Source organism: Phyllostomus hastatus, unplaced genomic scaffold, assembly GCF_019186645.2.
Source record: "Phyllostomus hastatus isolate PE091 unplaced genomic scaffold, TTU_PhHast_1.1 phas_contig_38, whole genome shotgun sequence".
Classification (NCBI taxonomy): Eukaryota; Metazoa; Chordata; class Mammalia; order Chiroptera; family Phyllostomidae; genus Phyllostomus; species Phyllostomus hastatus.
In genome coordinates this window covers 6,722,333-6,748,172 of record NW_025333869.1, presented here as the reverse complement: position 1 = coordinate 6,748,172, position 25,840 = coordinate 6,722,333, and the positions used below count along the sequence as shown (strand labels likewise).

General features: G+C 37.5%; 1 protein-coding gene across 3 annotated transcripts in view; it reads left to right on the top strand.

Moving 5' to 3' along the window:
* The window catches only part of ZFAND4 (zinc finger AN1-type containing 4), a 167,152-nt gene that overhangs the window by 100,957 nt on the left and 40,355 nt on the right, over positions 1 to 25,840 (top strand). For all 3 annotated transcript variants that reach the window (XM_045842053.1, XM_045842052.1, XM_045842054.1), the window contains one exon: positions 6,511 to 6,658. In XM_045842053.1, the coding sequence (XP_045698009.1) occupies positions 6,511 to 6,658 (148 nt within the window). The remainder of the gene's footprint in view (positions 1 to 6,510; positions 6,659 to 25,840) is intronic.

Sequence of the window (25,840 nt, the reverse complement as noted above, 5' to 3'; positions counted from 1 at the left end):
CTGGACTCTGTAGTCTATGTGAAAGTCTCATTTCATCCATAATGACATGGACACTGCAGGCCAGTGTCTGTGTCAGCTGGCGCCCACCAACAGGGACCCAGGGCTACCAGCCATCATCATTATGGACAACACACCAACTTGGTTGGAGTACGTGCGCATTAGCTCAGGTAAGGGCCAATGACCCTGAGTGCTTTTTGGGAATGTCATAAGGGTGTGTTGGATTTCAGAGGAAAAGGGTTTTCTTCCTAAGTCACTCTTTCTTATGACCGCTTTGCAATGGTACCTTCTTTAGTAAGCAGGAGCCTTGCTCTCTTGCCCAACTATTTGCTCCAACCTCGCAGGCTCGGGTCCAGCAGTTGAGAGCCACAAGGGCACTCACCACATCACTGTAAAAACACCCACAAGCTGATCCCCACAGCACAACCCCCAACTAGGTCTAGGCTTGGGAGAAAGAGCAAAGATTTTCCCTTTAGTCAGCTTTAAAAACATCAACTAGTTACAGGACAGTTTACAAGCATTTCAGCAAATTCTTTCTTTTAAGCTTCCTCTTGCAGTTGGATTCCAGTCATCCCTGAGCTCTCATGCATGCACTAACCAGGGGGAGTTGCGTCCTAGTTACATCTTGGGTGGAATTCACTTCCATGCCCCTGGCTCAAAGTATGGCCACAGCTATTTAACATATCCATGAAACCAGTTAAATGTTATTGATATGTTAAATGACCATGCCAGAGGTTAGCTGCAAAGCTTTTCTATACAAAACAGCTCTCAATGGCCCTGCTCCATGTGTCCCATCCCCCAGCTTAGACTTGTGGGGGTGAGGACATTCTATATATAGATATTTTTTCTAATATTTCCTGGACTCCATTCCAAATCCCTATTTGGGGCTCCCATCTTGGCTGCACCCTGTTACAGTATTTACAATAGCACTGGAAAACAATAATATGACAAGTATGTGATCTGAATAAAAAGAACAGAAAGTAAAAGACAAATAGTATGTATTGGAATATGACTGAAGTGAAAGAAGAAAAAATAAAATGCAATATGAAAGACAGAACAAGGAAAATCAGTGAAACAATGCAATTAAACAACTAAAACAAAGAACTAAATAGAAGAGAAATAAAAATAATCAAATCAAATAAATACAAATAAAAATAATAAGAAACAATAAAATGCAAGTTCTATAGGATGGCAAATTAAAATTCATCTCAGTTTCTCAGTTGTTGGTGTTAGTCTTGTGATCCCTCTCTGTATCTGTCTCTGGTCCTTTCACAGCTGCAGGTCTTATTGTTTCACACTTGGGTGGAGTGCGGAAGCCTCCTTCTGACTTGAAATCTGCCAAGTGAGTTCTGCTGGTCTTCCTGGATGCTGCAGGCAGAATGGGGCTGGGCTTGGATTTTCTCCCTACCAGTGATTTTGGGAGGACAGGGGCCAGGTCAGGGCTGCCATATTCAGTTGTCCAGCCTCTAGCCCAGGTCTTCTATGCACTGCCTGGCCCCCACTGTCCATCTGCACTAGGCAGGCATCTTTAATCCACCAGTTGTGCTGCCCATGAGGTGCACTGCTTAGGATCAATTCACACCCACCTCCTCCCTCTTGGTTGACCTGGGTGCTGGGCACGCTCAAAGTCCCTTCAGAGCAGTTCAGCTCCCCCACTAAATTAAGTCTCTCTGGGGTTGCTAACTCCCTGAGCCCTGCTGTCCTCCTCTGAAGTCCACGTGGCACACCTCTTCCTCCCTCTTTCCTAACCCAGGAGTCGAGTGAGAGATTCCTTAAACAGCACCTGAGAACCTTTTTTGAGTAAATTCCTGCTGTTTGCACCTGCCTTTCTTAACAAGTGCCCAGTTTTTCACACAGCCCAACTCTCTGACCAGTCCAGAGACTATCCGGGTCAGGGTCCCTCACGGCCCAACTCTTCTCCCCTCTCCAGGTGTCACCCAGCTTCCCAATTTATCTTGTACTGTCCTAGCCAGTGACCACAGTCCCATTTATTCCCCCCAGCAACTTCATGCATCCAGGTCTCTCCTGGTGTGAGGCTGCTTTCCCTGCTCTGGTAGGGGCAAGAGCTGCTGAGTTACAATCATGGAGCTGGCTCTCCTCCAAAGCTCCTGTGGCAGCCAGCAACCCCTCCAGGCCAGGATCTCAGCAGCTTTGGTCCCTGCGCTGGTCCCAGGGACCTTACTGTCCCAACATGATCTCCTTACCATCTGTTTTTCAATGTCCTCTACAGTTTTAACCTCCAAACTTCATATATGCTGGAATTCCATTGGCTGTTCACTGTATTCGTCAGAAGATTGGCAAGATGTTCCAGCTGGGCAGAGGGCAAGTGGGTTCTGCTCCCACCTACCTCACTGCCATCTTCAGAATCAGTAGTTATATTTTTCAGCTAGAAAAGAATTATGATTGGCTTGTAACTGATCTCATGACTCTGCTTTATGAAAGGGAAAATAATAATGTGTTAAAAAATTAGGTGTATTTAAAAGTATTTTTAACCCCCTAAAATGTATCCAATGAAATATTTATCATGATTGTACTTTTTACACACACACAAGAAAACAGTAAATGACCAGGTATTATTTTTTTTTAATTTTTTACTTTTTTTAGGAATGTTGTGTCAAAAACCTCTTTAATTAATTATGGACAGTTAATGTTAAAAGCACGGGATATAATAGAGTAGTACCTAAAGTTAAAATGTTGCAAGGTAATAAAAAATAGATTATACTGGAGTTTTTTCTTCTAACTCCAATGGTGAGCTGCCAAAAATCTTTAATCAACCCCATTTCAGGTATAGTGAACCTTAAGACAAGAGCCTTCACATACTTTAAATTCCATTTGTTGTGGGGGATACATAAGCATAATAGACTTTAGGACCAGACAGATGGGGAATTTGAATCTTAGGTCCACCATTTATTAGCTCTCTGGTCTTGAACAAAATTATGTAACCTCTTTTAACTGCAGTTTTATTTATAAAATGGGATATAATACATTATATAGATTTTGTGAATATTAGAAATATGTGGAAAGTACCTGATAGAGTAGGCATTTAGGAAACACTAACAATGTTAATTTAGTGTTTTGCCCATTGTGTCAGTTTTTATACTGTAGTAGGCATCTATAATAGGTAGAAGTATTGGTCACAAGACACACTAAAGACTGAATTGGTTATTGGATCAAATTCTGCTGTTCTTCCTTCTAATAGTCATGAGTGCTGCGTGTAAACAACCCTGAATTTCAAAATGTCATCTATTTCACTGTATAAAGTTTAGAAGTGGGGTTATTCACCCTCTATTTTGCCTTTGTATGGTAATAGTATGTGCTTCAAAAATGTTGTGGAATAACAACATTTGTAGAAATTGTTTCCATTCTTATAACCATATAGAACAGGAAATCTTATTAACTCTCATATGCTTTAACATAGATACATTAGTTTTCCTATAAGTAAACTTTCTGCAATAGCTAACACACATTCTTTTTCTGCTCTATTTAAAATTTTAGTCATTCTTCAAATATTTTGAAAATATATTTTATTGATTATGCTATTACAGTTGTCCCATTTTCCCCCTTCACTCTCCTCCACTCTGCCCACCCCTCCCACCCACATTCCCCCCCTTTAGTTCACGTCCACATATCATAAGTTCTTTAGCTTCTACATTTCCCATACTATTCTTGCCTTCCCCCTGTCTATTTTCTACCTATTGTCTATGCTACTTATTCTCTACATCTTTTCCCCCTCTCTCCTCCTCCCACTTCCCTGTTGCTAACCCTCCATGTGATCTCCTGTTCTAGTTGTTTGCTTAGTTTGCTTTTGTTTTAGGTATGGTTGTTACTAACTGTGAGTTTGATGTCTTTTTTTACTGTTCATATTTTATATCTTCTTTTTCTTAGATAAGTCCCTTTAACATTTCATATATTAAGGGCTTGGTGATAATGAACTTCTTTAACTTGGCCTTATCTGAGAAGCACCTTATCTCCCCTTCTATTCTAAATGAAAGCTTTGCTGGATAGAGCAATCTTGAATGTAGGTCCTTGCCTTTCATGACTTGGAATACTTCTTTCCAGCCCCTTCTTGCCTGCAAGGTCTCTTTTGAGAAATCAGCTGACATTCTGATGGGAACTCCTTTATAGGTAACTGTCCTCTTATCTCTTGCTGCTTCTAGAATTCTCTCCTTCATTTTTATCTTGGGTAATGTAATTATGATGTGCCTTGGTATGTTCCTCCTTGGGTCCAACCTCTTTGGGACTCTCTGAGCTTCCTAGACTTCCCAGAAGTCTATTTCCCTTGCCAGATTGTGGAAGTTCTCCTTTATTATTTGTTCAAATAACTTTTCCACTTGTTGTGTTTCCTCTTTCCCTTCTGATACCCCTATAATTCAGATGTTGGAATGTTTAAAGGTGTCCTGGAGGTCCCTAAACCTCTCCTCATTTTTAAAATTTCTTGTTTCTTCATTCTTTTGTGTTTGGTTGTTCCTTTCCTCCTTCTGGCCCCTTCCATTGATTTGAAATCCAGTTTTCTTTCCATCACTATTGGTTCCCTCTGCATTTTCCTTCATTTCTCTTATTGTAGTCTGCATTTGTTCATCTAATTTATGACCAAAGTCCACCAATTCTGCTGAGCATCCTGATCACCAGTGCTTTGAACTGTGCATCTGATAGGCTGGCTATTTCTTGGTCACTTAAAAAAAACTGGCTCTGGGGCTTTTAACTCTGTTTGAGCCACCTTTTTTATTTTTATTTTTTTCCTTTGGTCTGGTCATGCCTGTTACATATGAGGGGCGGAGCCTTAGGTGTTCACCAGTGCGGGGCACCCCAGTTGCTGGGTTGTGAGGTTGTATGTGGGGGCGGGGTCTGAGAGGGAACAATGGCTCCTGCTCAGCTCTCTGTAGGACTTGAGTCCCCTTTTCTGCTTCCCACAAGCAAATTGGGCCCTTCTGGTGCTGGCTCCTGGGTGGGTGGGCTTGTGTACTCTCTCGGACTCTGTGGGTTTCCCTAAGGAGCCTCCTGTGAGGCTGAGAGAATCTCCTGGCCCCAACTCCCACAGGTGTTTTCAATCAGTGCCTTCAGGCTTTGTTTCCCAGCACTGGGTCCCTGGGTTGAGCAGTCTGTGTTGCTGCCCATTTTTGCTTAGTTCTTCTGGGCGCGAATGTGCAGCTGCGGGCAGCCAGCTACCTTGCGCGCCTCACTGGGTCTGCTCATTGCCTCCCATGCCCAGGGTCTGCCACTGGTCCGTCAGCTGCCCCGGCGTTTCTGGGGTTCACCAACTGCTGTCTGTGCCCTGCATGCCAGTGTCTGCCAGCCACCACTTTTTCCTGCTGGGATCCCTGGACCCCTCTCTGTAGGCCTCCGACTCCACCCCTCCTTTCCGGTCTGGATGAATGGTAGTCAGACTTCTGTTGGGTTCATTTCTCTCAGTTCTGGTTGTTTTTTTGTTTCTAAATTCTTGTTGTCCTTAGTTTTGGTTGCGTGAGGAGGCACAGTGTAACTACCTATGCCTTCATCTTGGCCGGAAGAATATTTTTGTTTTTTCAAACCCTTATTTTTTTACTTTTCTCATTGTTGAAAAAATTGAATTTCACTTACATTTGTGTTAAGTTTGTCAAACTTTAGAATATGTGCCAAGCATTGTCCCAGGTATTAAGACTAGGAAGAGGAAAAAGTCTAATAACTGCTTTCAACTTATATATATGGTGGAGTAAGAGGGAAAGATAGACATATAAGTATAAATATGTAGGTAGTGTGATAAGTGCCATTGCATTATGCAAAGACAAGGGTCCCCAAATAATAATTACGTTAAGATATGAACAAATAGCATGATGATTAGTCAATAGTTTTAAATGTTTAACATGTTTAATAATTTGTGTCATGAATTGCCTGGGCTGTCTTTTTTTTATTTTAAATCTGTTATTCTAGGTAGTTACATTTCTAAACACACTGAGAAAAATATTACATTATCTGTATTTTTTTGTTGTTATTCTAAAGAACAGAAAATGTTCTGGTGACACCTGTATATGAGTCCTCCCTCCTTTTTTGTGAGAATCATCTCAGGATGAATAAAAAGCAGGACTTCAGTGTCAGTTTCTTTTTCATTCTGGTTAATTTGATCAGCCTGTAGTCTAGTTTGCCTTGGCTGATAAAATGAAATAAGATCGTTTTTGTAGAAATGGATTTTGCTTCTGTGGGAATGATATAGCCAAAAGATCTTTATAGTGTACTGAATCAGAAAAGCTCAGCTGTACTAGAATTTTCAGTAGGGCTAGATTATGATATTTATCCCCATTTTTTCTTCTAAGATATGTTTAAAAATATATTTTCCTTGAATTTACATTAACAAGATGGATTTATTGTTTTATCATTAGAAGCGTCTATAGTTTCTATTGCACATGGAGTATTTTTATTGTTTTATCATTAGCAGTCTCTATAGTTTCTATTGCACATGGAGTATTTTTAGTCATTGGGCTGGTGTCAGGCACATAACAGTAATTATCATTTCATTTTTTGGTTCTTTTTTTTTTGCAGTGGTGGTTCGGTGTATAATTTGTATACTGATGAGGATGAAGAAATTGAGCCTTCTCCTTCTGGGCAACAGATAATTGAAAATTCAATAACTATGAATAAAATGAAGCTTCTGAAGGCAAAGATGGAGCACATGAATCTTGGCAAAAAGGTGAAGCTATTGTCAATGGGCAGGCCTTTCGCTAGTTTATCCCTGAGGACTGCTGGTAATTGTGAAAGAAAAATATTTATAAAATATTATTCATCTCAATTTTCTGGCCTCAGTAATTTATTGAGATATTAAAAGTGATGAACTGTTTTTTTTTAGACCAGCAACACATCTAATGTGGTTATACTACACTGAAAACAATTAATGATTTAAAAAATTTCATAGTTCTAGAGTTGAGAATAATGTAGTCTAATCTTAATCTTACAAATATCTTTTATTTTTTAATTATATTTTATTGTTTATGCTGTTACCGTTGTTCCAATTTTCTCCCTTTATCCCTCTCCACCCAGTCACCCCACACTCCCTCAGACAAACCCCACACCATTGTCCATGTCCATGGATCCTGCAAATATGTTCATTGGCTACTCTGTTCCCTATGCTGTAATTTACATCCCCATGACTATTCTGTAACTACCAGTTTGTACTTGTTAATCCCCTCACCTCTTTCACAGATGCCCTAACACCACTGCCATCTGGCAATCATCAAATGTTCTCTGTATCTGTGATTGTGTTTCTGTTCTGCTTCCTTGTTAATTTTGTTTTTTAGATTCAATTGTTGATGGATATGTATTTACTGTCATTTTACTGTTCATATTTTTTATCTTCTTAAAGAAGACCCTTTAACATTTTATACAAAACTTGGTGGCGATGAACTCCTTTAGTTTTCTCTTTCTGGCCAGGAAGCTCTTTATCTGCCTTTTGATACTAAATGATAACGTTGCTGGTTAGAGTAATTTTGGTTGTAGGTACTTCATTATTATCACTTTGAATATTTCTTGCCAATCCCTTCTAGCCTGCAATCTTTCTTTTGAGAAATCAGCTGACAGTCTTATGGTAGTTCCCTTATATATAACTAACTGCTTTTCTCCTGCTCCTTTTAAGGTTTTCTCTTTGTCGTTCACCTTTGGCATTTTATTTTTTAATTTTCACTTTTTATTTTTTTAATTGTTGTTCAAGTACAGTACTCACATTTTCCTGCCACCACTTTCCCCTGCCCCCCCCACCCCCCACCTCTCACCATTAATCCTACCCACCTTTGGCTTTCTCCGTGGGTCTTTTATACTTGTTCCTTGATTACCTTTCCTGGTTTCCCCCTTTCTCCCTCCCCTCTGGTTAATGTCAGTTTATCCTTTATTTCCAAGTCTCTGATTATATTTTGTTTGCCTTATAGGTGAAATCATATGGTATTTGTCTTTCACCACCTGCTTATTTCACTTTAGCATAATGTTCTCTAGATTCATGCATGTGGTTATGAAGGGTAGGGGCTCCTACTCTTTTGCTACATAGTATTCCACTGTGCAAATAGAGTTTTTTGATCCACTTGTTTACTAATGGGCACTTAGGTTGCTCCCAGTACTTGGCTATTGTAAATTGTGCTGCTATGAACATTGGCATGCATAGGTTTTTATGGATTGGTGTTTCAGAGTTCTTAGGATATAATCCCAGCAGTGGAATTGCTGGATCAAAAGTCAGTTCCATTTTTAATTTTCTGAGAAAATTCTGTACTGTTTTCCACAGTGACTGCACCAGTCTGCATTCCCATCAACAGTGCACTAGGGCTCCCTTTTCTCCATATCCACTCCAACACTTGTTTGTTGATTTGACTATGATGGCCATTCTCATTGGTGTGAAGTGGTATCTCACTGTGGTTTTAATTTGCATCTCTCTGATGGCCAGTGATACTGAACATCTTTTCATATGTCTCTGGATCCTCTATATGTCCTCCTTGGAGAAGTGTCTGTTCAGGTCTTTTGCCCATTTTTTAATTGGGTTGTTTGTCTTCCTGGTATGGAGTCATGTGAGTTCTTTCTACATTTTGGAGATTAAATCCTTATCTAACATATTGTTGGCAAATATGTTTTCCCATATGGTTGGTTCTCCTTCCATTTTAATGCTGTTTTCTTTAGCTATGCAGAAGCTTTTTATTTTGATGAGATCCCATTTGTTTATTCTTTCCTTTATGTCCCTTGCTCTAAGGAACATATTGGTGGAAATGTTACTGCATGGAATATCTGAGATTCTCATCCCTATATTCTCCTCCAGTAGTTTTATGGTATCGTGACTCATATTTAAGTCTTTTATCCTTGTTGAGTTTATTTTTGTGTATGGTGTAAGTTAGTGTTCAAATTTATTTTTTTAATGTAGCTGTCCAAGATCTTCTAACACCATTTGTTGAAGAGGCTATTTTTACTCCATTTTATACTGGTGCCCCCTTTGTTTGAGTACTAACTGACCATAGAAACTTGGGTTTATTTCTGGGCTTTCTATTCCATTGGTTTACGTGTCTCTTCTTATGCCAGTACTAGACTGTTTTGATTACAGTGGCCTTGCAATATAGTTTGACATCAGGCATGTGCCCTGACTGGAAATCAAACTGGTGACCCTTTGATTCACAGGTGATGCTCAATCCATGGAGCCACACCAGCCAGGGCCAATTTTATAGCCTTTTAATGAAGTCTTCACCTACCATGAAGTCTTGAAGACATGCCCTGTGTTTTTGTTCAAGAGCTCTATGATTGTTCCTTTCTCATTTAGATTTATGATCCATTTGAAATAAAACCTTTTTTTAAAATGATGTTTACTATGGTGAAGATAATTTTTCTCCACAATCTCAAATGTTTATGTACCTAAGAACGGAACTTCAAAATACATGAAGCAAAGGCTACAAAGATAACTAAAAAAAGTCTTACTTATATTAGATTTTCATACTTTCATTCTCAAAAACTGGATAGAAAAGATAAGCAGTCAGAAAGGACATAAAAAGCCTTGGACAATGCTATCAACTTCCTTATCCCAATTAATATTTATAGACTATGCTGCCTAAAAACAGCAGAATACACATTTTTGAATTATTTTTATTTTTTATGTTCAACTACAGTTGTCTCCTCCCCCCCACCTCTCTCCACCACCCCAGCAATGCCCACCTTCTACCCTCAATCTTACCCCTCTTTGTTTTTTGTCCATGGGTCATTTATACATGTTCCTTGGCAACCCTTCTCCTTCTTTCCCCCATGACCCCCCTCTGGTTACTGTCAGTTTGTTCTTTATTTCAATGTTTCTGGTTATACAGTGATCCCTCACCTATCATGGGAGTTATGTTCCAGAGACCCCTGCCATAGGTGAAAATCTGCAAAGTAACAGAGTTATATTTATTTTATTATTTATATATATTTTAAGGCTTTATAAATCCTTCCCACACTCCTATAAACCTTTCCCACTCTCTTATTAACTGTTTCCACACTCTTATAAACACTTCATATGCTCTTAAACACTTTCTACACTCTTAAACCTACATAATTTTAACAACATATAAAATTCTATATGGGTACTCACCAGTGAAGTATACAGTCGTCCCTCACTATATTGCGATTCACTTATTTCAGCTAAACCCTGAGATACAGTGAAGCCTCAATAAGTGAACTGTGGTATAGCGAGGGATGATTATATTTTGCTGGCTTGTTTGTTTTGTTGATTAGATTCCACTAATAGGTGATATCATGTAGTATTTGCCTTTCACTGCCTGGCATATTTAACTTACAATAATGCTCTCCAGTTCCATCCATGCTGTCACAAAGGATAGGAGTGTTCCTCCTTTCTTTCTGCTACATAGTATTTCATTGTGTAAATGTACCACAGTTTTTTGATCCACTGATTTACTGATGGACATTTAAGTTGCTTCCAGCACTTGGCTATTGCATATTGTGCTGCTATGAACATTGGGGTGCATAGGTTCTTTGAGTATTATCCCAACAGTGGAATTGCCAGCTCAAAAGGCAATTCCATCTTTAGTTTTCTGAGGGAATTCCATACTGTTTCCCACAGTGGTTGCACCAGTCTGCATTCCCACCAACAGTGTACTAGGGTTCCCTTTTCTCCACATCCTCTCCAGTCCCTGTTGTTTGTTTATTTGTTTATGATGGCTATTCTCACCTGTATGAAGTGGTATCTCATTGTGGTTTTAATTTGCATCTCTCTAATGGCTAGTGATGCTGAGCATCCTTTCATATGTCTGTGGGCCCTCTAAAAGTTCTTCTTCGAGAAGTGTCTGTTCAGGACCTTTGCCTATTTTTTAATTGGATTGTTTGTATTCCTGGTATGGAGTCATATGAGTTCTTTATATATTTTGGAGAGCAGACCCTTGTCTGAAGTATCATTGGTAAATATGTTTTTCCATATGGTTGATTCCCTTTCCATTTTGCTGGTGTTTTCTTTAGCTGTGCCGAAGCTCTTTATTTTGATGAGATCCCATTTGTTTACTCTTTCCTTTATGTTCCTTGCTCTAGGTGATGTATCGGTGAAAATGTTGCTGCATGGTATATCCGAGATTTTCCTGCCTATGTTCTCCTCTATAACTTTTATGGTGTCATGACTTATATTTAAGTCTGTTATCTGCAATGAATTTATTTTTGTTGTCTCTCCTTTTGTTTATGTGATGTAATACATTTATTGACTTGTGAATATTGTACCATCCTCACATCCCTGGGATGAATCCCTCCTGACCATGGTGTATGATCTTTTTAACATGTTGCTGGATGCAGTTTGGTGATATTGAGGATTTTAGTGTCTATGTTCATCAGGTATATTGGCCTGTAGTTTTCTTTCTTTTTGTATCTTTATCTTGTTTGGGGATTAGAACCGTGCTGACCTCATAAAAAGAGCCTGTGAGTCTTCCCTTTTCTTGGATTTTTTGGAATAGTTTGAAGGACGGGGGTTACCTCTTCCTTAAGTGTTTTGTAAAATTCTCCCACGAAAGTGTCCAGTCCAAGGCTTTTATGTGCCAGGAGTTTTTTGATTACTGCTTTGATTTCTTCAGCTGTTCTTGGTGTATTCAGGCTTTCTACTTCTTCATTCAGTTTTGGAAGATTATAGTTTTCTAGAATTTGTCCATTTCACCCAGGTTTTTAAATTTCTTGCCATATGGTTGCTAATATTAATTTCTTACAACCTTTATATTTCTGTGGTATCAGTTGTAATCTCTCCTTTTTTTCTCGATGAGTCTGCTTAAAGCCTTGTTAATATTGTTTATCTTTTCAAAGAACCAACTCATGAATTTGTAGATCCTTAGAATTGTTCTTTTAGTTTCTGTGTCATTTAATTCTGCTCTAAAATTGGTTATTTCTTTCCTTCTACTTATTCAGAGCTTTGTTTGTTGTTATTCCTCCAGTTGTTGTAGATGAGGGTTAGGTCATTTATTTGAATATTTTTTAAGTAGGCCTGTATCAGTAAGAACTTCCCTCTCAGGACTGTCTTTGCTGTGTCACATAAATTTTGGACTGTTGTGAGATCATTTTCATTTGTTTCCAGAAACTTTTTTATTTCTTCCTTGATCTCATTATTGACCCATTCATTGTTTACTACAATGCTATTCATTCACCATGAATTTGAGTGTTTTTGAGTTTTTTTCTTGTGGTTGGTTTCTACTTTCAGTCCATGTAGTCTGTGAAAATGCTTGATATGATTTCAATATTCTTGATTTTGTTGAGACTGGTTTTGTGTCCTGTCATGTGGTCTATCTTTGGAAATGTTTGATGTGCATTTGAAAAGAATGTGTATTTTGCTTCTTTGGGATGATAGGGTCTATATATATATATATATATATATATATATATATGTATATATATATATATATATATATATATCTGTTAAGTCACTTTGATGTAGGGCATTGTTCAATGCCTCAGTATCCTTGTTGATATTTTGTTTGGAAGATCTATGCCTTTTTTACAGTGGGGTGGTAAAGTCCCCTAATATAAGGGTCTTGCTGTCTATATCTTTCTTGAAGTCCTCCAAGATTTTCCTTATATATTCTGGTGCTCCTGTGTTGGATGCATATATGTTTACAATGTTTATATCTTCTTGATGGATTATTCCCTTGAGGATTAGGAAGTGTCCTTCTGTGTATCTTTTTATGGCCTTTATTTTGAAGTCTGTGTTGTCCGATTTAAGAATTGCTACCCCTGATTTTTTTTCCTGTCCATTTGCTTGGAACATTTTTTTCCCAATCCTTCACTTTCAGTCTGTGTAGGTCTTTGTTTTGAAGTGGGTCTCTTGTAGGCAACATATGTATGGGTGTTTTCTTATCCATTAAGCTACTCTATATTTTTTGATTGGAGCTTTTAATTCATTTACATTTAAGTTATTATTGATTGATACTTATTCATTGCCATTTTACTCACTTCATACATATGTTCTTCTCTCTCTCACTCTTATTCTTCCTTTAATTAAAGCCATCCCTTTAGCATATCATGCAGTGCTGATTTGGTGCCTATGTATTCTTTCAGCCTTCTTTTGTCTGGAAAACTCCTTATTGTGCCTTCCAGTTCAATTGAGAGCCTTGCTGGGTAGAGTAGTCTTGGTTGCAGGCTTTTGCTTTTCATTACTTGGAATATTTCTTGACATTCCCTTCTGGCTTGGAGTGTTTCCATTCAGAATTCAGGTGCTAGAGTTATTGAGGATCCCTTGTATGTTGCTTCCTATTTTTCCCTTGCTGCCTTTAAGATTCTTTGTCTTAGAATTTTGCCATTTTAACTAAGATGTGTCTTTGAAAGGGCCTTTTTGGGGTCCTCTTGTTGGGACCCTCTGTGCTTCCTAGACTTTTGTGACTTTTACTCTCATCAAATTAGGGAAGTTTTCCATCATTACTTTTTCAAACAGGATTTCTATCCCTTGCTGCTCTCTTCTCCTTCTGGTATACCTATTACACGGATGTTATTAAATTTCATGCTTTCTTACAATTCCCTTAACTCCTCTCTGTTCTTTTTGAGTCTTTTTTTTTTCTTGCTCTTTCTGAGGTTTTTTTTTTTACTACCTTGTCCTCCATCTCACTAATTGGATCCTCTGCTTCATCTAGCCTGCTTTTGATTCCTTCTACTATGTTCTTCAGTTCAGAAATTGTATTCTTCATTTCCTCTTGGCTCTTGTTGGTTGTGACTATATCCTTTTTCATGCTGGTGTAACTTGCAGTAAATACCTCATAGTTTCCCTGTAGTTTTTGATAATTCTCAGTGAACTCATTGAGCTTCCTTATAACCATTCTTTTGAACTCAATATCTGATAGTTGACTGGCCTCTACTTCATTTAGCATTCTTTCTGAGGGTTCCTCCTTTCCTTTCATTTTAGGGTTGTTTCTTTGTCTTCTTGTTGTGAGACTCTTCTTGTTAGTCTTTGCTTCTCAAACTGATCTGTTTTGACTCCCTGAGTTTGTGATGTGTACTTCAGTGGTAGGAGACCTGTGAGATTCTGTGGTGCAGTCTCCTTGACCTCCTTAACTTGAAGCTCTTTGGATTCCCTTTATGTTGTTTATATTGGCCGTTTGGATGTAATTGGGTTTTGATTGTTGTTGGGTTGTTCTTTGGTAGGTTCTTCCCTCTGGCTGGTTGATTGAGGTTCATTCCACCCACTACGTCTTGTATGCTGTTTTTCAGGTGCTGCCAGAACAAAATCACAAAGCCCAAGGAACAAACCCCCATCTAAAAAATATGTTCTTCCATCTTCAATCCCACTATCAACAGCAAAGAACCAGTATTAATAAGGGTTTAAAGAGATTAAGATTATTATAAGAAAGAAGAGAAATAAATTGTGGTATAAAATCTAGTAACTTAATATGTACAAGCTTGATGGACAAGAAGTGAATGTGGAAAAACTATGCAAGAAAGAAAATATTGTTAATCGTGGAGAAGACCACAGTGGATTTCATCCTGATAGACTCTAGTATTTACCATTGTTTTTCCTTTCTGGATCCACCTCTGGTGATGTCAGATATTAACCCTGTCTTCCCTTAGGCAGCCTGTTTGGAGACTGCCAGGGATCTATTGTCTGTGGATGTCTCCTTTAGTTGTTAATCTAGTCACTCTGCACTCAGAAGTCAGGCTTAAGCCCCATAGGTAGGGCAAAATCACTCCTGGGGTTGGGGCTATTGTTTCCCCTCAGGCTGCTGCTGCTTGGAGGGGAGTGGTCTTCCTGAGGAGGATGGCTGCTGCCGTAGGGGTGATGACTCAGCACTGGGGTCCCATCGTCTACTCTCTCAGCTCTTTCCCCAAAGCTTCCATCCCCAGACTCTCCTCAAGTGTCTCTAGTCCACTCTTCACCTCCCTTTTGACAGAGATCTACTGTCTGTGGCTGTCTCCTTCAGTTGTTAATCTAGTCACTCTACACTCAGGCTTAAGCACCACAGAGCTGGGGCAGAGTATCTCCTGGGGTCAGGGCTTTATTTCCCCTCAGGCTGCTGCTGCTCAGAGGGGAGTCATCAGCCTGAACAGGATGGCTGGTGCCATATGGGGGATGACTCAGCACTGGCATCCCAGCTTCTGCTCTCTCGGCTCTCTCCCTAAAGCTTCTGTCCTTAGTATATCCTCAGATGTCTCCAGCCCACTCTGCTCTGCTTTTGCCAAAACTCAGGGTAAGTGGCTGTAAATTAATATTTATTCATTGGCACTTTAAGTGGCTCTTTGCATCTCCAGCCAGCCATCTCTGACAGAGAACAACCCTGCCCATTTTCTCTGCAGGTTGTTATCTGTACATTTTGGGCTCTGGTGCTCTAGACTGAGGATCCCAGCTTAGAGTTTAGACCCCACACTTCTCAGGCAGATCCAACTAGTTGTTTAATTATCCCTTTAGCACTGCCACCTCTAGGCTCCCAGCCTGCCCTCTTGAGTCTCTACTGCACTCCTTACCAGTCAGTCAGTGCTATTTCTTCTGTCTGTCCAAGGTGATAAGGCTTCTCTATTGCTACTATTCAGTTGTTTGTTCCAGGTGATATCTCCACAATTTAGTTGTAATTCCAGGCTGGTCCTGGGAGGGATTTAGTGTGGCTTCCATTTACTCCTCTGCCATCTTGCCTCTCTGTTTCTATGAGTTTGATGCTCCAGATTCCTCATACAAGTGAAATCATACAGTGTTTTTTTGTTACTGATTTATTTCATTCAGCAGTGTTCCTAAGGTTCATCTGTGTTGTAGCATATGCCACACTTTTAACACTTTTTTAAGATTGAATATTACATTGTGTGTTATACAACATTTTATCAATGTATGTATTGATGAAGACTAGTATTGATTCTGCCTTTATCTGTTGTGAATAATTCTATAAACATGGGTATACAGATATTTCTTTGAGATCTCACATTCAATATTTTTGGTTCTATACTCAGAATTTCAGGACCATATGGTAACTCTATTTTTAATTTTTTGAGGAACTGACATACTTTTTTCCATAGCAGTTGCACCATCTTACAATGCCACCAGTAGTGTACAAGGATTCCAATTCCTCTGCATCACCAACACTTTTTGTTCTTGTTGTTGTTATTTTTGTAGCCTTCCTAATCAATGTGAGTTGATATCTCATTGTATTTTATAGTTTTGATTTGCATTTTTCTAATGACTAGTGATGCTGCACATCTTTTCATATTCTAGTTGGCTATTTGAATATCTCCTTTAGAGAAATGTCTCTTTGAGTCTTTTGCCCATTTTTTGAATTGGGTTATGTGTTTTTATTGTAGAGGTTTAAGAGTTCTTTATATATTCTGTATATTAACTTCCTATGAGATATATGATTTGCAAATATTTTTTCCTATTTTGTACGTTGCCCTTTTACTCTGATGGTAGTGTCTTTTGATGCACAAAACTTTCAAATTTTAATGTTGTATAATTTATTTTTATTTTTGCTGCCCATATATTTAGTATCATATCCAAGAAATTATTGGTGAATCTGATGTCACGAAGCTTTTCCTTCTGTTTTCTTCTAAGAGTTTTATAGTCTTATATTTAGCTCTTTGATACATTTTAAGTTAATTTTTTGTTTTGGGTATAACTAAGGGTCCAATTTCACTCTTTGTATAGGAATATCCTATTTTCCCAATTCCTTTTGTTAAAGAAACTGTCCTTTTCCCATTGAGTAGTCTTGGCACCTTGTTGATAATCATTTGACCATATATGTGAGGGTTTATTTATGGGCTCTCTATTTTATTCTGTTGGTAGATATATCTGTCTTTATGCTGTTGTCACACAGTTTTGATTACTGTAGCTTTGTAATAAGTTTTAAAATCAGAACATGTGAGACCTACAACTTTGCTCTTTTTCAAGATTGTTTGGCTATTTGGGGTCCCTTGAGATTCCTTATGAATATTAGGATGGATTATTCTATTTCTTCAAAAAATGCTATTGGGATTTTGGTTAGGATTACATTAGATCTGTGTATCACTTTGACTCATGGTTTATTTAGAAGTGGGCTCCTTAGTTTACAAACATATGAAATATTGTATAACTTTTGTTATTATTTATATTTTAATTTCACTGTGGTCAGAGAACATAGTCTAAATGATTTCAAGTCTTTGAAGTTAGCTGAGAGTTGTGAATAAACATACTGCAAATTCCACTTATGCACTTGTAAAAGACTGTGTAGTCTGTCACTACATATTGTGTCCTATATATGTTAATTAGAGCAGATTTGTTAATTATGTTCAGATCACCTGTATTCTTTTAGAATTTTTTTGGTCTGTTTTCTATCAGTTATTGAGAGAGGTTTATTAAAAATCTTCTTCTTTGGATTCCCAGTCAGGGTACATGCCTGGGCTGCAGGCCATGACCCCAGCAACCGCACATTGATGTTTTTCTCTCTCTCTCTCTTTCTCCCTCCCTTCCCTCTCTAAAAAAAACTTCCTCTTTGATTTTATGTCTGTATATTTCTCCTTTAGATGTTTATTTTTTCTTTACATATTTTGAAACTCTGTGCCTTGACATAGTGAATGTTTGTGTGATATCTAAAGAGTAATATCTTCCTTGTAGTTTAATGTCTTTACTATTATAAAATGTTTTTCATTATTTCTAATAATGTATTTGTCTTAAAACCTATTTTGCCTATTACTAGTATAGCTATTCTTTCTTTTTTATGTTTCTCTTCTATGTCTTGTCCATCCTATTACTTTCAATCTATGTTCCCATATTTAAGTTTTATCTCTTATAATCAGCATATGGTTGATTTGATAATTTCTTAAATCTAAACTGACAAGCCTAAGCCTTTTATTTCATTTACATTTAGTGTAATTACCAACACATTGGAATTTTTGTCATCTTATTCTTTGTTTTCTATGTAACCACCTGTTTTATGTTTTTTTCTCCTTTTTTGGATTAGTGTATTTTTCATTATTCAGTTTTAGTCTCCCATTGCTTTGTTATTTGTGCATTTTTGTATTGTTTTTTATTCAAGTGGTTATCCTAGAGACTATAATGTGCATTCCTTGACTCCTCATAGCATAATAAAAATTATTTTTACCACTTGCCTGTTAATGCCAGAATGTTATAACACTAACTCCATTTTTACATCCAAATACCTCTTTTGTCATTGTTGTCATGCATTTTAATTTTACACTTATTTCAAAACCCTCCAATTATTTTTATTGCCAACATTATTATTTATATACAATACTATTATGCACATAATAATTATATTATTTATAACATCCATGTTCACTTTACCTAGATTCCCAAGTAAATATTTTTTCACGTTTGCTTTTTCTTCCTATTTTTCTACCTGATCCATTTGGGAGTTGTTGCAGATAACATAATATTTTACCCTAAATACTTTTTTTGGTATATATTTTCTAAGAAAAAGGGCCTTCTCTTACATAACCACTATACAGTTATCATATACATAACTTTTGTTGATATATATTATGTTATCTGTATTCATATTTCTCCTTTTCTCAATAATGTACTTGACAACATTTTGTTTTGTTTTGTTTTTTATTTTTGTTCTGTTTCTAACTTGGAATCCAGTCAAAAATCATGCATTGCATTTAGTTGTAATGTTTTTTGGTCTCTCTCTCTCTTTTTTTTTAACAGAACTGTTTTTCAGTCTTTTTTGAAACTTGTGTCAGGTTTTTTTTTATTGTTGTTCAAGTACAGTTTTCTCCAAAGAGGCCTACTTATGTCACATATTTTTGAAGAGTCCTCAGTTTGAATTTGTCTGATTGTTTCATCACAATTAGATGCAGGTTAAACATTTTTGGCAGAAATATTACATAAGATCATATATTCTTCTCAGTGCAACATAACAGAAAGCATATCATATCAATTTGTAGTATTTTCATTATTTTTAAAGAAAATTTGCAATTTGAGTTGATATTTTCCCCTGTATCCAAGAGTTGTTTAATGGAATTTTAAAAAGTTTTGGTGAGAGAGGCTTTTTGATTTTTCATTGTTTTGTTTTATTCTCACCTGAGGATACATTTACTGATTTTAGAGAGAGAGGAAGGGGGAGAGAAAGTAGGGTTAGGAGAGAAAAGCATCAAATAGTTGCCTTCCATATGTGCCCTGACTATTCAAGGGCACATATGGAAGTTCAAGGATTGAACTTGCAACCTTTTGGTGTATGGGATGATGCTACAACCAACTGAGCTATATACAAGGGCTGATTTTCATTGTTTTTAATTTCTAGTTTTATTGGATGGAAATCAGAATATTGTTTATATTTATACTTAATAAATTTGATTATTTTTATCTAATATCACTCTTCATGAATATCCTATGTATATTATAGAAGATCGTCCATTCAATACCATCATAGCAAAGTTTTATAGATCTGTAAGACCTTATTGATTGGTTGTTTAGGTCCTACATTTCCTTATGTTGTGTCAGCTTGATTTCTCTTAGAATGAGAATAGTGCTATGTGAAAGTCAATCATTAGTAGGTTTCTGTGTACTTCTCTTTTCATCTCCCATAATTTTTACTTTAAGAATGTGGTTGTTGTATGATTTGGTACATAAATGTTAATTAGTTTAAATTTTAATTATACTGCTAATTCTAGATGTTATAAAGAGTTTCATCTTTGACTTTCAGCATTAATTTTTTTGCATGCATGTGTGTATGCACATGTTTGTGTACACATGCATGCATGTATGTGCATGTTTGTGTCTCATGGGGGTGGGGCTGTTGAAGAAATTACCAAGGACTGTCTGTCCTGGTTAATTGTCCTCTGAAATGCAGACTATAACTTTCTAGGTTTGTTCTGGTAATTTTGAACTTACCTCTGATTTTAGATTAACTCTCAGGATCTGAAAAAAATATAGACAGTCCAAAGAATAAGGAAATTATTAGTGTAATTGCTGCTATGCCTGCATTAACTATCTAAACTTCATTGATAATCACAACATCTCTTTACTTGTACCATTTCCTTTGAGTATTTATTATGTACTGTCTCAAGAAAAATTAATAAAGTAAGAATTATCCCCATTTTATTGTTGATCATACCGAGGTTCACAGAAATGACCAGATTTGACCAAGGTTCCCTGCTGGTATGTGACAGAGTTTTGAAAGAAACCCTAGCTCTGTGCCCTCCTGTGAATTTTTTTTCAATTACAGTTGAAAACAATATTCTACTAGTTTCAGGTATATAACTGAGTGACTAGACATTTATATAGTCTATAAAGTGATCACCCTGATAAATCTAGTACCCATTTTACACCATACATAGTTATAATATTATTGACTATATTCCTTATGCTGTATGTTGCATCCCCATGACTATTCTATAAATACCAATCTGTCCTTCTTAATCCCTTCATATTTTTCACCCATCATTGTAATTACCTTCCTATCTGTGGCTGTCAAAATGTTCCCTGTATCTGTGAGTTGGTTTCTAGTCTACTTTTTCATTCATTTTATTTTTTAGATTACACATATGAGTGAAATCATATGGCATTTGTCTTTCTATTACTTGTTTCACTACACACAATACTCTCTAGGTCCACTTATTTTGTTTCAGATATACCATAACTTCATTTTTTATTGCTGAGTCATATTCCATTGTATATATGCACCACTTCTTTGTTATCCATTCATTTGTTGATGAACACTTAAATTGCTCTCATATCTTGGCTATTGTAAATAATGCTGCAGTGAACATATGGGTGCATATGTCTTCAATTTTAATGTTTAGGGTTTCTTCAGATAAATACCCTAAAGTAGAATTGTTGGGTGCTTTTTTGTCTGTTATTACAGCCTTTTTTTTTTTTGAAGTCTATTTTGTCTGGTATAAGTATTGCTACCCCAGCTTTTTGTTTGTGTGTTTGTTTCCATTTTAATGAAATATCTTTTTCCACTTCTTCACTTTTAGTTGGTGTGTATCTTTTGATCTAAAGTCTCTTGTAGACAGTATATATAAGGGCCTTGTTTTCTTATCCATTCAGCCACCCTATGTCTTTTGATTAGAGCATTTAATCAATTTACATTCAAAGTGATTGTTAATAGATATGTCTTTATTGCCATTTTATTCATATTTTTGCTACTTTTCTACTTCTTAAAGGAGACCCTTCAACATGTCTTACAATACTAGTTTGGTGGTGATGAACTTCTTTAGCTTTTTCTTGTCTGGGGAGCTCTTTTTCTGTCCATCATTTCCAAATGATAGCTTTTCTCAGTAGGGTAATCTTGGCTTCTCATTACTTGGTATATTTTATGCCAGTCCCTTCTCACCTGAAAAGTTTCTTTGAGAAATCAGCTGACAGAGTTATGGGAGCTTTCTTGTAGGTAATTAACTGCTTTTCTCTTGCTGCTTTTAAGAGTCTCTCTTTGTCTTTAACCTTTGCCATTTTAATTATGTGTTGTGGTTTGGGTTCATCTTATTTGGGATTTTCTTCCCTTCCTTGACTTATATGTCATTTTCCTTCACCATGTTAGGCAAGTTTGCAGTCACTATTTTTTTCTTCTTTTCTTTTATTTTAATCATTGTTCAAGTAGTTTTCTCCCTTTTACTCCCATTCCAGCCCACCCACCCAACCCTCCCCACTTCCCTCCCATTACCACCCTCCCCCTAGTTTTTGTCTATGTGTCCTTTAAATTTGTTCCTGTAAACCCTACCCATTCTCCCCTGAAATTCCCTTTTCTCAGTCACTATTTTTTCAAAGAGGTCCTCAAATCTTGTTCTCTCTGCTCTCCTTCTGGTATCCCTATTATGCAGATGTTGCTACACTTGATGTTGTCCCAGAAGTCCCTTAAACTATCCACATTAATTTTTTTTTCTTTATGCTGCTCTGATTGGCTATTTTTGCTACCTTGTCTCACAAATTGCTGTTTTGTTCCTTTGCTTCATTTAATCTGTTGATTCATTTTAGTGTATTCTTCATTTCAGGTATTATATAATTTATTTCTGACTGGTTCTTTTTAATGGTTTCTACATTTTCTGTTTATGCTGTTGAAGTTCTCACTAAGTTCCTTGAGCATCTTTGTAAACATTTGGACTCTATATCTGATAGTTTGCTTGCCTCCATTTCATTTAGTTCTTTTTTCTGAAGATTACTCCTGTTCTTTCATTTGGGACATGTTTCTTTGCCTCCCAATTTTGGTTCCCTCTCTGTGTTTATTTCTATATATTAAGTAGATCTTCTATATCTCTTAGTCTTGGTAGGGTGGCTTTATGTATTAGGTTTCCTGTAGGATCCAGCAGCACAGCCTCCTTGAACACCTGAGCTGGTCACTTCAGGTTTGTTTCTCATGTGGGTATGTGCACTCTTCTTTTGTAGTTGAACCTTGATTGCTGTTGGCACGTCAGTGGGAGTAATTCACTCCCAGGCTGATCAGCTATGAGACTCAGTAACTACAGTGGAGGAGCTACTGTGCAGATGTAATGCACAGCACAGTTTGATCCCATGGGGCGGAATTGGCTTCTGTGAGGTTCTGGTGTCTGCTATGTTTGTCTTTCCTTGCATTGCTTATGGAAATGGCTGGGTGGTGCTTAGGTGTTGTCTGAATCTGATTACCGAGTGTGCTGGTTCTGGAGCCTCTTGAGAGCTATATGCCAAGGTCAGCCACCACCTGTGCCCTGCCTGGGGCCACCTGGCATGAGCTACAAAGTGATATACATATGGCTGGTACTTGTACTGGGCTTGGAGGTGCCATAGAGAGGCCAACCTGCAAAATGAGTCTGGCTGCCCCCCAGTGCTGGGCCTAGGGCTGCTTTGCAAAAGGTGTTAGGGCATGCAGAGGCCAGATTCTGCTTGTTTCAAGTTTGTGAATGTTTGAGAGATTTCAAGAAAATTGGTAGCATGAGCCAAGACTGGCTGTTTGTGTGGAATTACAGTTAGGCGGAGCAGGTCTCAAAATCACCAGGACAGGAGGAATAGTGTTAGCTAGATAGATGGACACTTAGATATAGCATCAGCTTGCACCTACAGGGAGAAGGCTCAACAAAGGAACAATGCCTTCTGTCACAGCTTGTTTGTGTGAAAGCTGCACCTCCAGCCCTCACCCCAAAGCCAGACAATTTAGTTCTTCCCTGTTTGTCCCTGGGGCCTTTTGAACTGCTATCCCAGCATTGGAGCTCAGAGTGAGTGCCTTAGACTTCATCAGTCCTCTATTTCAGCAACAATCTCTGCTGATTTTCACAGCAAGAAGTTATAGGCACTTGACTTTCTGTCTCTGGAATTCTGGCAGTGTGGCGTGATATATGCTGGGATACCTCACACTGTTTTTGCGGGGGGGGCCTTGGAAGCTGAGATATTCCTCTTGATTTTTAACCACTACACATGGGTGTTCACCTTGAATTTTCCTTGCCTCATAACAAGTCTATAATCCTTGATATACTACTATTTTCATTTGCTTTATATACATTTCCCATGCTTTTTAACTAACTTTTGAATTACTTTGTTTTAGGTATACAATTTTCATGAAGTATAGAGTTTGTTTTGCTTTGTGAACCAACTTGAAATTTTAAAAAATAGGTAACATAATCACATTGATTTTTACTAGAATGACTTTTATATTTGGTCTCAAATGTCTTATTATTTTATTATATTTATAGTTTATGTATGGTCTGTTTTATTTTTTAGTTTGTATGGAGATGTGGCTGTGTCAGTGTGTACTTTTTGATCCTTTGGAAGGCTTTTGTTTTTCATTGTATTGTTTAACTTTATATTAACAATTTTTATTATGTCCTTGATCTGCCTTTTCCTTACTTAACCTTGGACTCTTTTATTTTCCATCTTTGAAAGGTATCTTTTGATTTCTGCTTATTAACTAAGTTACAATCAATGTATTTATTTTATTCTCTCTTCCCTTCTTTCATTAAAATTTTTTCACTATTTCTACTTTTGTGGAAAATTTAACCTTTATAAATAATTTTTTACTGTTCCCATTCTTATGTTAGTTTTAGACATTGGTTAATTAAACATATCCTGTGCTTACAATAAGTTTTTTCACTCAATTTTACCCATAATTTTTAAAGTATTTTTGTTGATTATACTATTACAGTTCTCCCAATTTCCTCCCTTTATTCCCCCTCCACTCTGTACCCCCCAACCCTCCAGCATTCCCTCCCTTTGTTCATGTCCATGGGTTGTACATGTAAGTTCTTTGAGTTCTCTTTCCTATACCATTTTTCATCTCTCCCCATCTGTTTTATGCCTACCAATTAAATTATGCTTCTTTTTCTCTGTATCTTCCCCCCATACCTCCTCTCCCCGTCCCCACTGAAAACCCTCCATGTGATGTGCATTTCTGTGATTCTGTTTCTTTTCTAGTCATTTGCTTAGTTTTTGTTTGCATTGTTTTTCTTTTCATTTAGGTTCATTTGCTGATAGTTGTGAGTTTGTTGTCATTTTATGGCTCATACTTTTGATCTTCTTTTTCTTAGATAAGTCCCTTTAACATTTCATATAATAATGGCTTGGTGATGATGAACTCTTTTAACTTGACCTGCTGGGGTCCAGCCTTGGTGGGTCTCAGGGTCCCTGAAGGAGGAATGGCTCAGCAAAGGAAACTGACACCAAGTGGGGTGCCGGAAGACAGCCAGACTCTCTAGGCCTGACTGACTCCCCAAGAAGAATCAATCTTTATTTTTATAGGGGAGGTTATACAACAGTCAATGGAGCAGGTGCATAGTGTGATTGTTAAAACAGAAAATGTTACCAAAGAAATAACTTCGAAAAGTACAGAAGGTTTTACAGATCAATCATGTTAAACAAAGGTTATTTTGACCAAGAGGGCTATCAATTAGCTAGCCTACGAAGCTATTCAGGCACAAACTTTCAGGTGCCAATTAATAACTAAATATCTACTAAGGTTCTATAGATTGGTCTAAACTAAAAGGGTGCAAGGGGTGATTTAAAAGTCAGATATTGTTTATTGAGGTTAGATTGACTAAGTTAGATAAATGGTCTTTTGCCTAGGTCTATTGACTTATACATCTTGGGGGGCCATGTTTTGTATTTGTTTCTATGTATTAAGATTATTATATTTATTAAAACTCCTTCCTTCTTTACCCACCTGGTCCCATCAATAAACATTCCTGTCCAGGGTATGGGATGGGTAGTGGCTCTAATAAATCTTGAGCTTTTAAGTGGTGACTCCTTAAGGGGCATTCCTAGCAACAGCTTCCTTCAGCATTCTGGCAGCTGGTCTGCCCATAGTTAAATTTTGTCCTTAACTTTCCAGGTGGGGGAAGTAGGCAGTATTAGGGTTGTTAGGGACTTCTATTCTGCAGTCACTAAGTCATTTCACGCAGAATCAGAGGCACTGTGCAGATTTTTTGTTATAAAGCACAGGTGTCCAAAAATCCTACCACCTATTGCTAGCATAGACAGGTATACAGGAAGAGATAGACAGGAGTTCTGGCCACAGTCGCCTCTGCTGTGCAGATGTGTCTCATCCATCCTGACTGTGTCAAGGGTCAGCTGTTGGTTGGCTCCTAACATTGACCTTATCTGGGAAGCACTTTATCTGCCCTTCCATACTAAATGATAGCTTTACTGGATAGAGCAATCTTGGATGTAGGCCCTTGCCTTTCATGACTTCAAATACTTCTTTCCAGCCCCTTCTTGCTTGCTAGGTTTCTTTTGAGAATCAGCTGACAGTCTTATGGGAACTCCTTTGTAGGTAACTGTCTCCTTTTCTCTTGCTGCTTTTAGATCTCTTTTATCTTTAATCTTGGGTAACTTAATGATGATGTGCCTTGGTGTGTTCCTCTTTGGGTCCCACTTCTTTGGGACTCTATGGGCTTCCTGGAAGTCTATTTCCTTCACCAGATTGAGGAAGTTTTCCTTCATTATTTGTTCAAATAAGTTTCAATTTCTTGCTATTGTTTTTCTCCTTCTGGCACCCCTATAATTTGGCTATTGGAACATTTCAGGCTGTCCCAG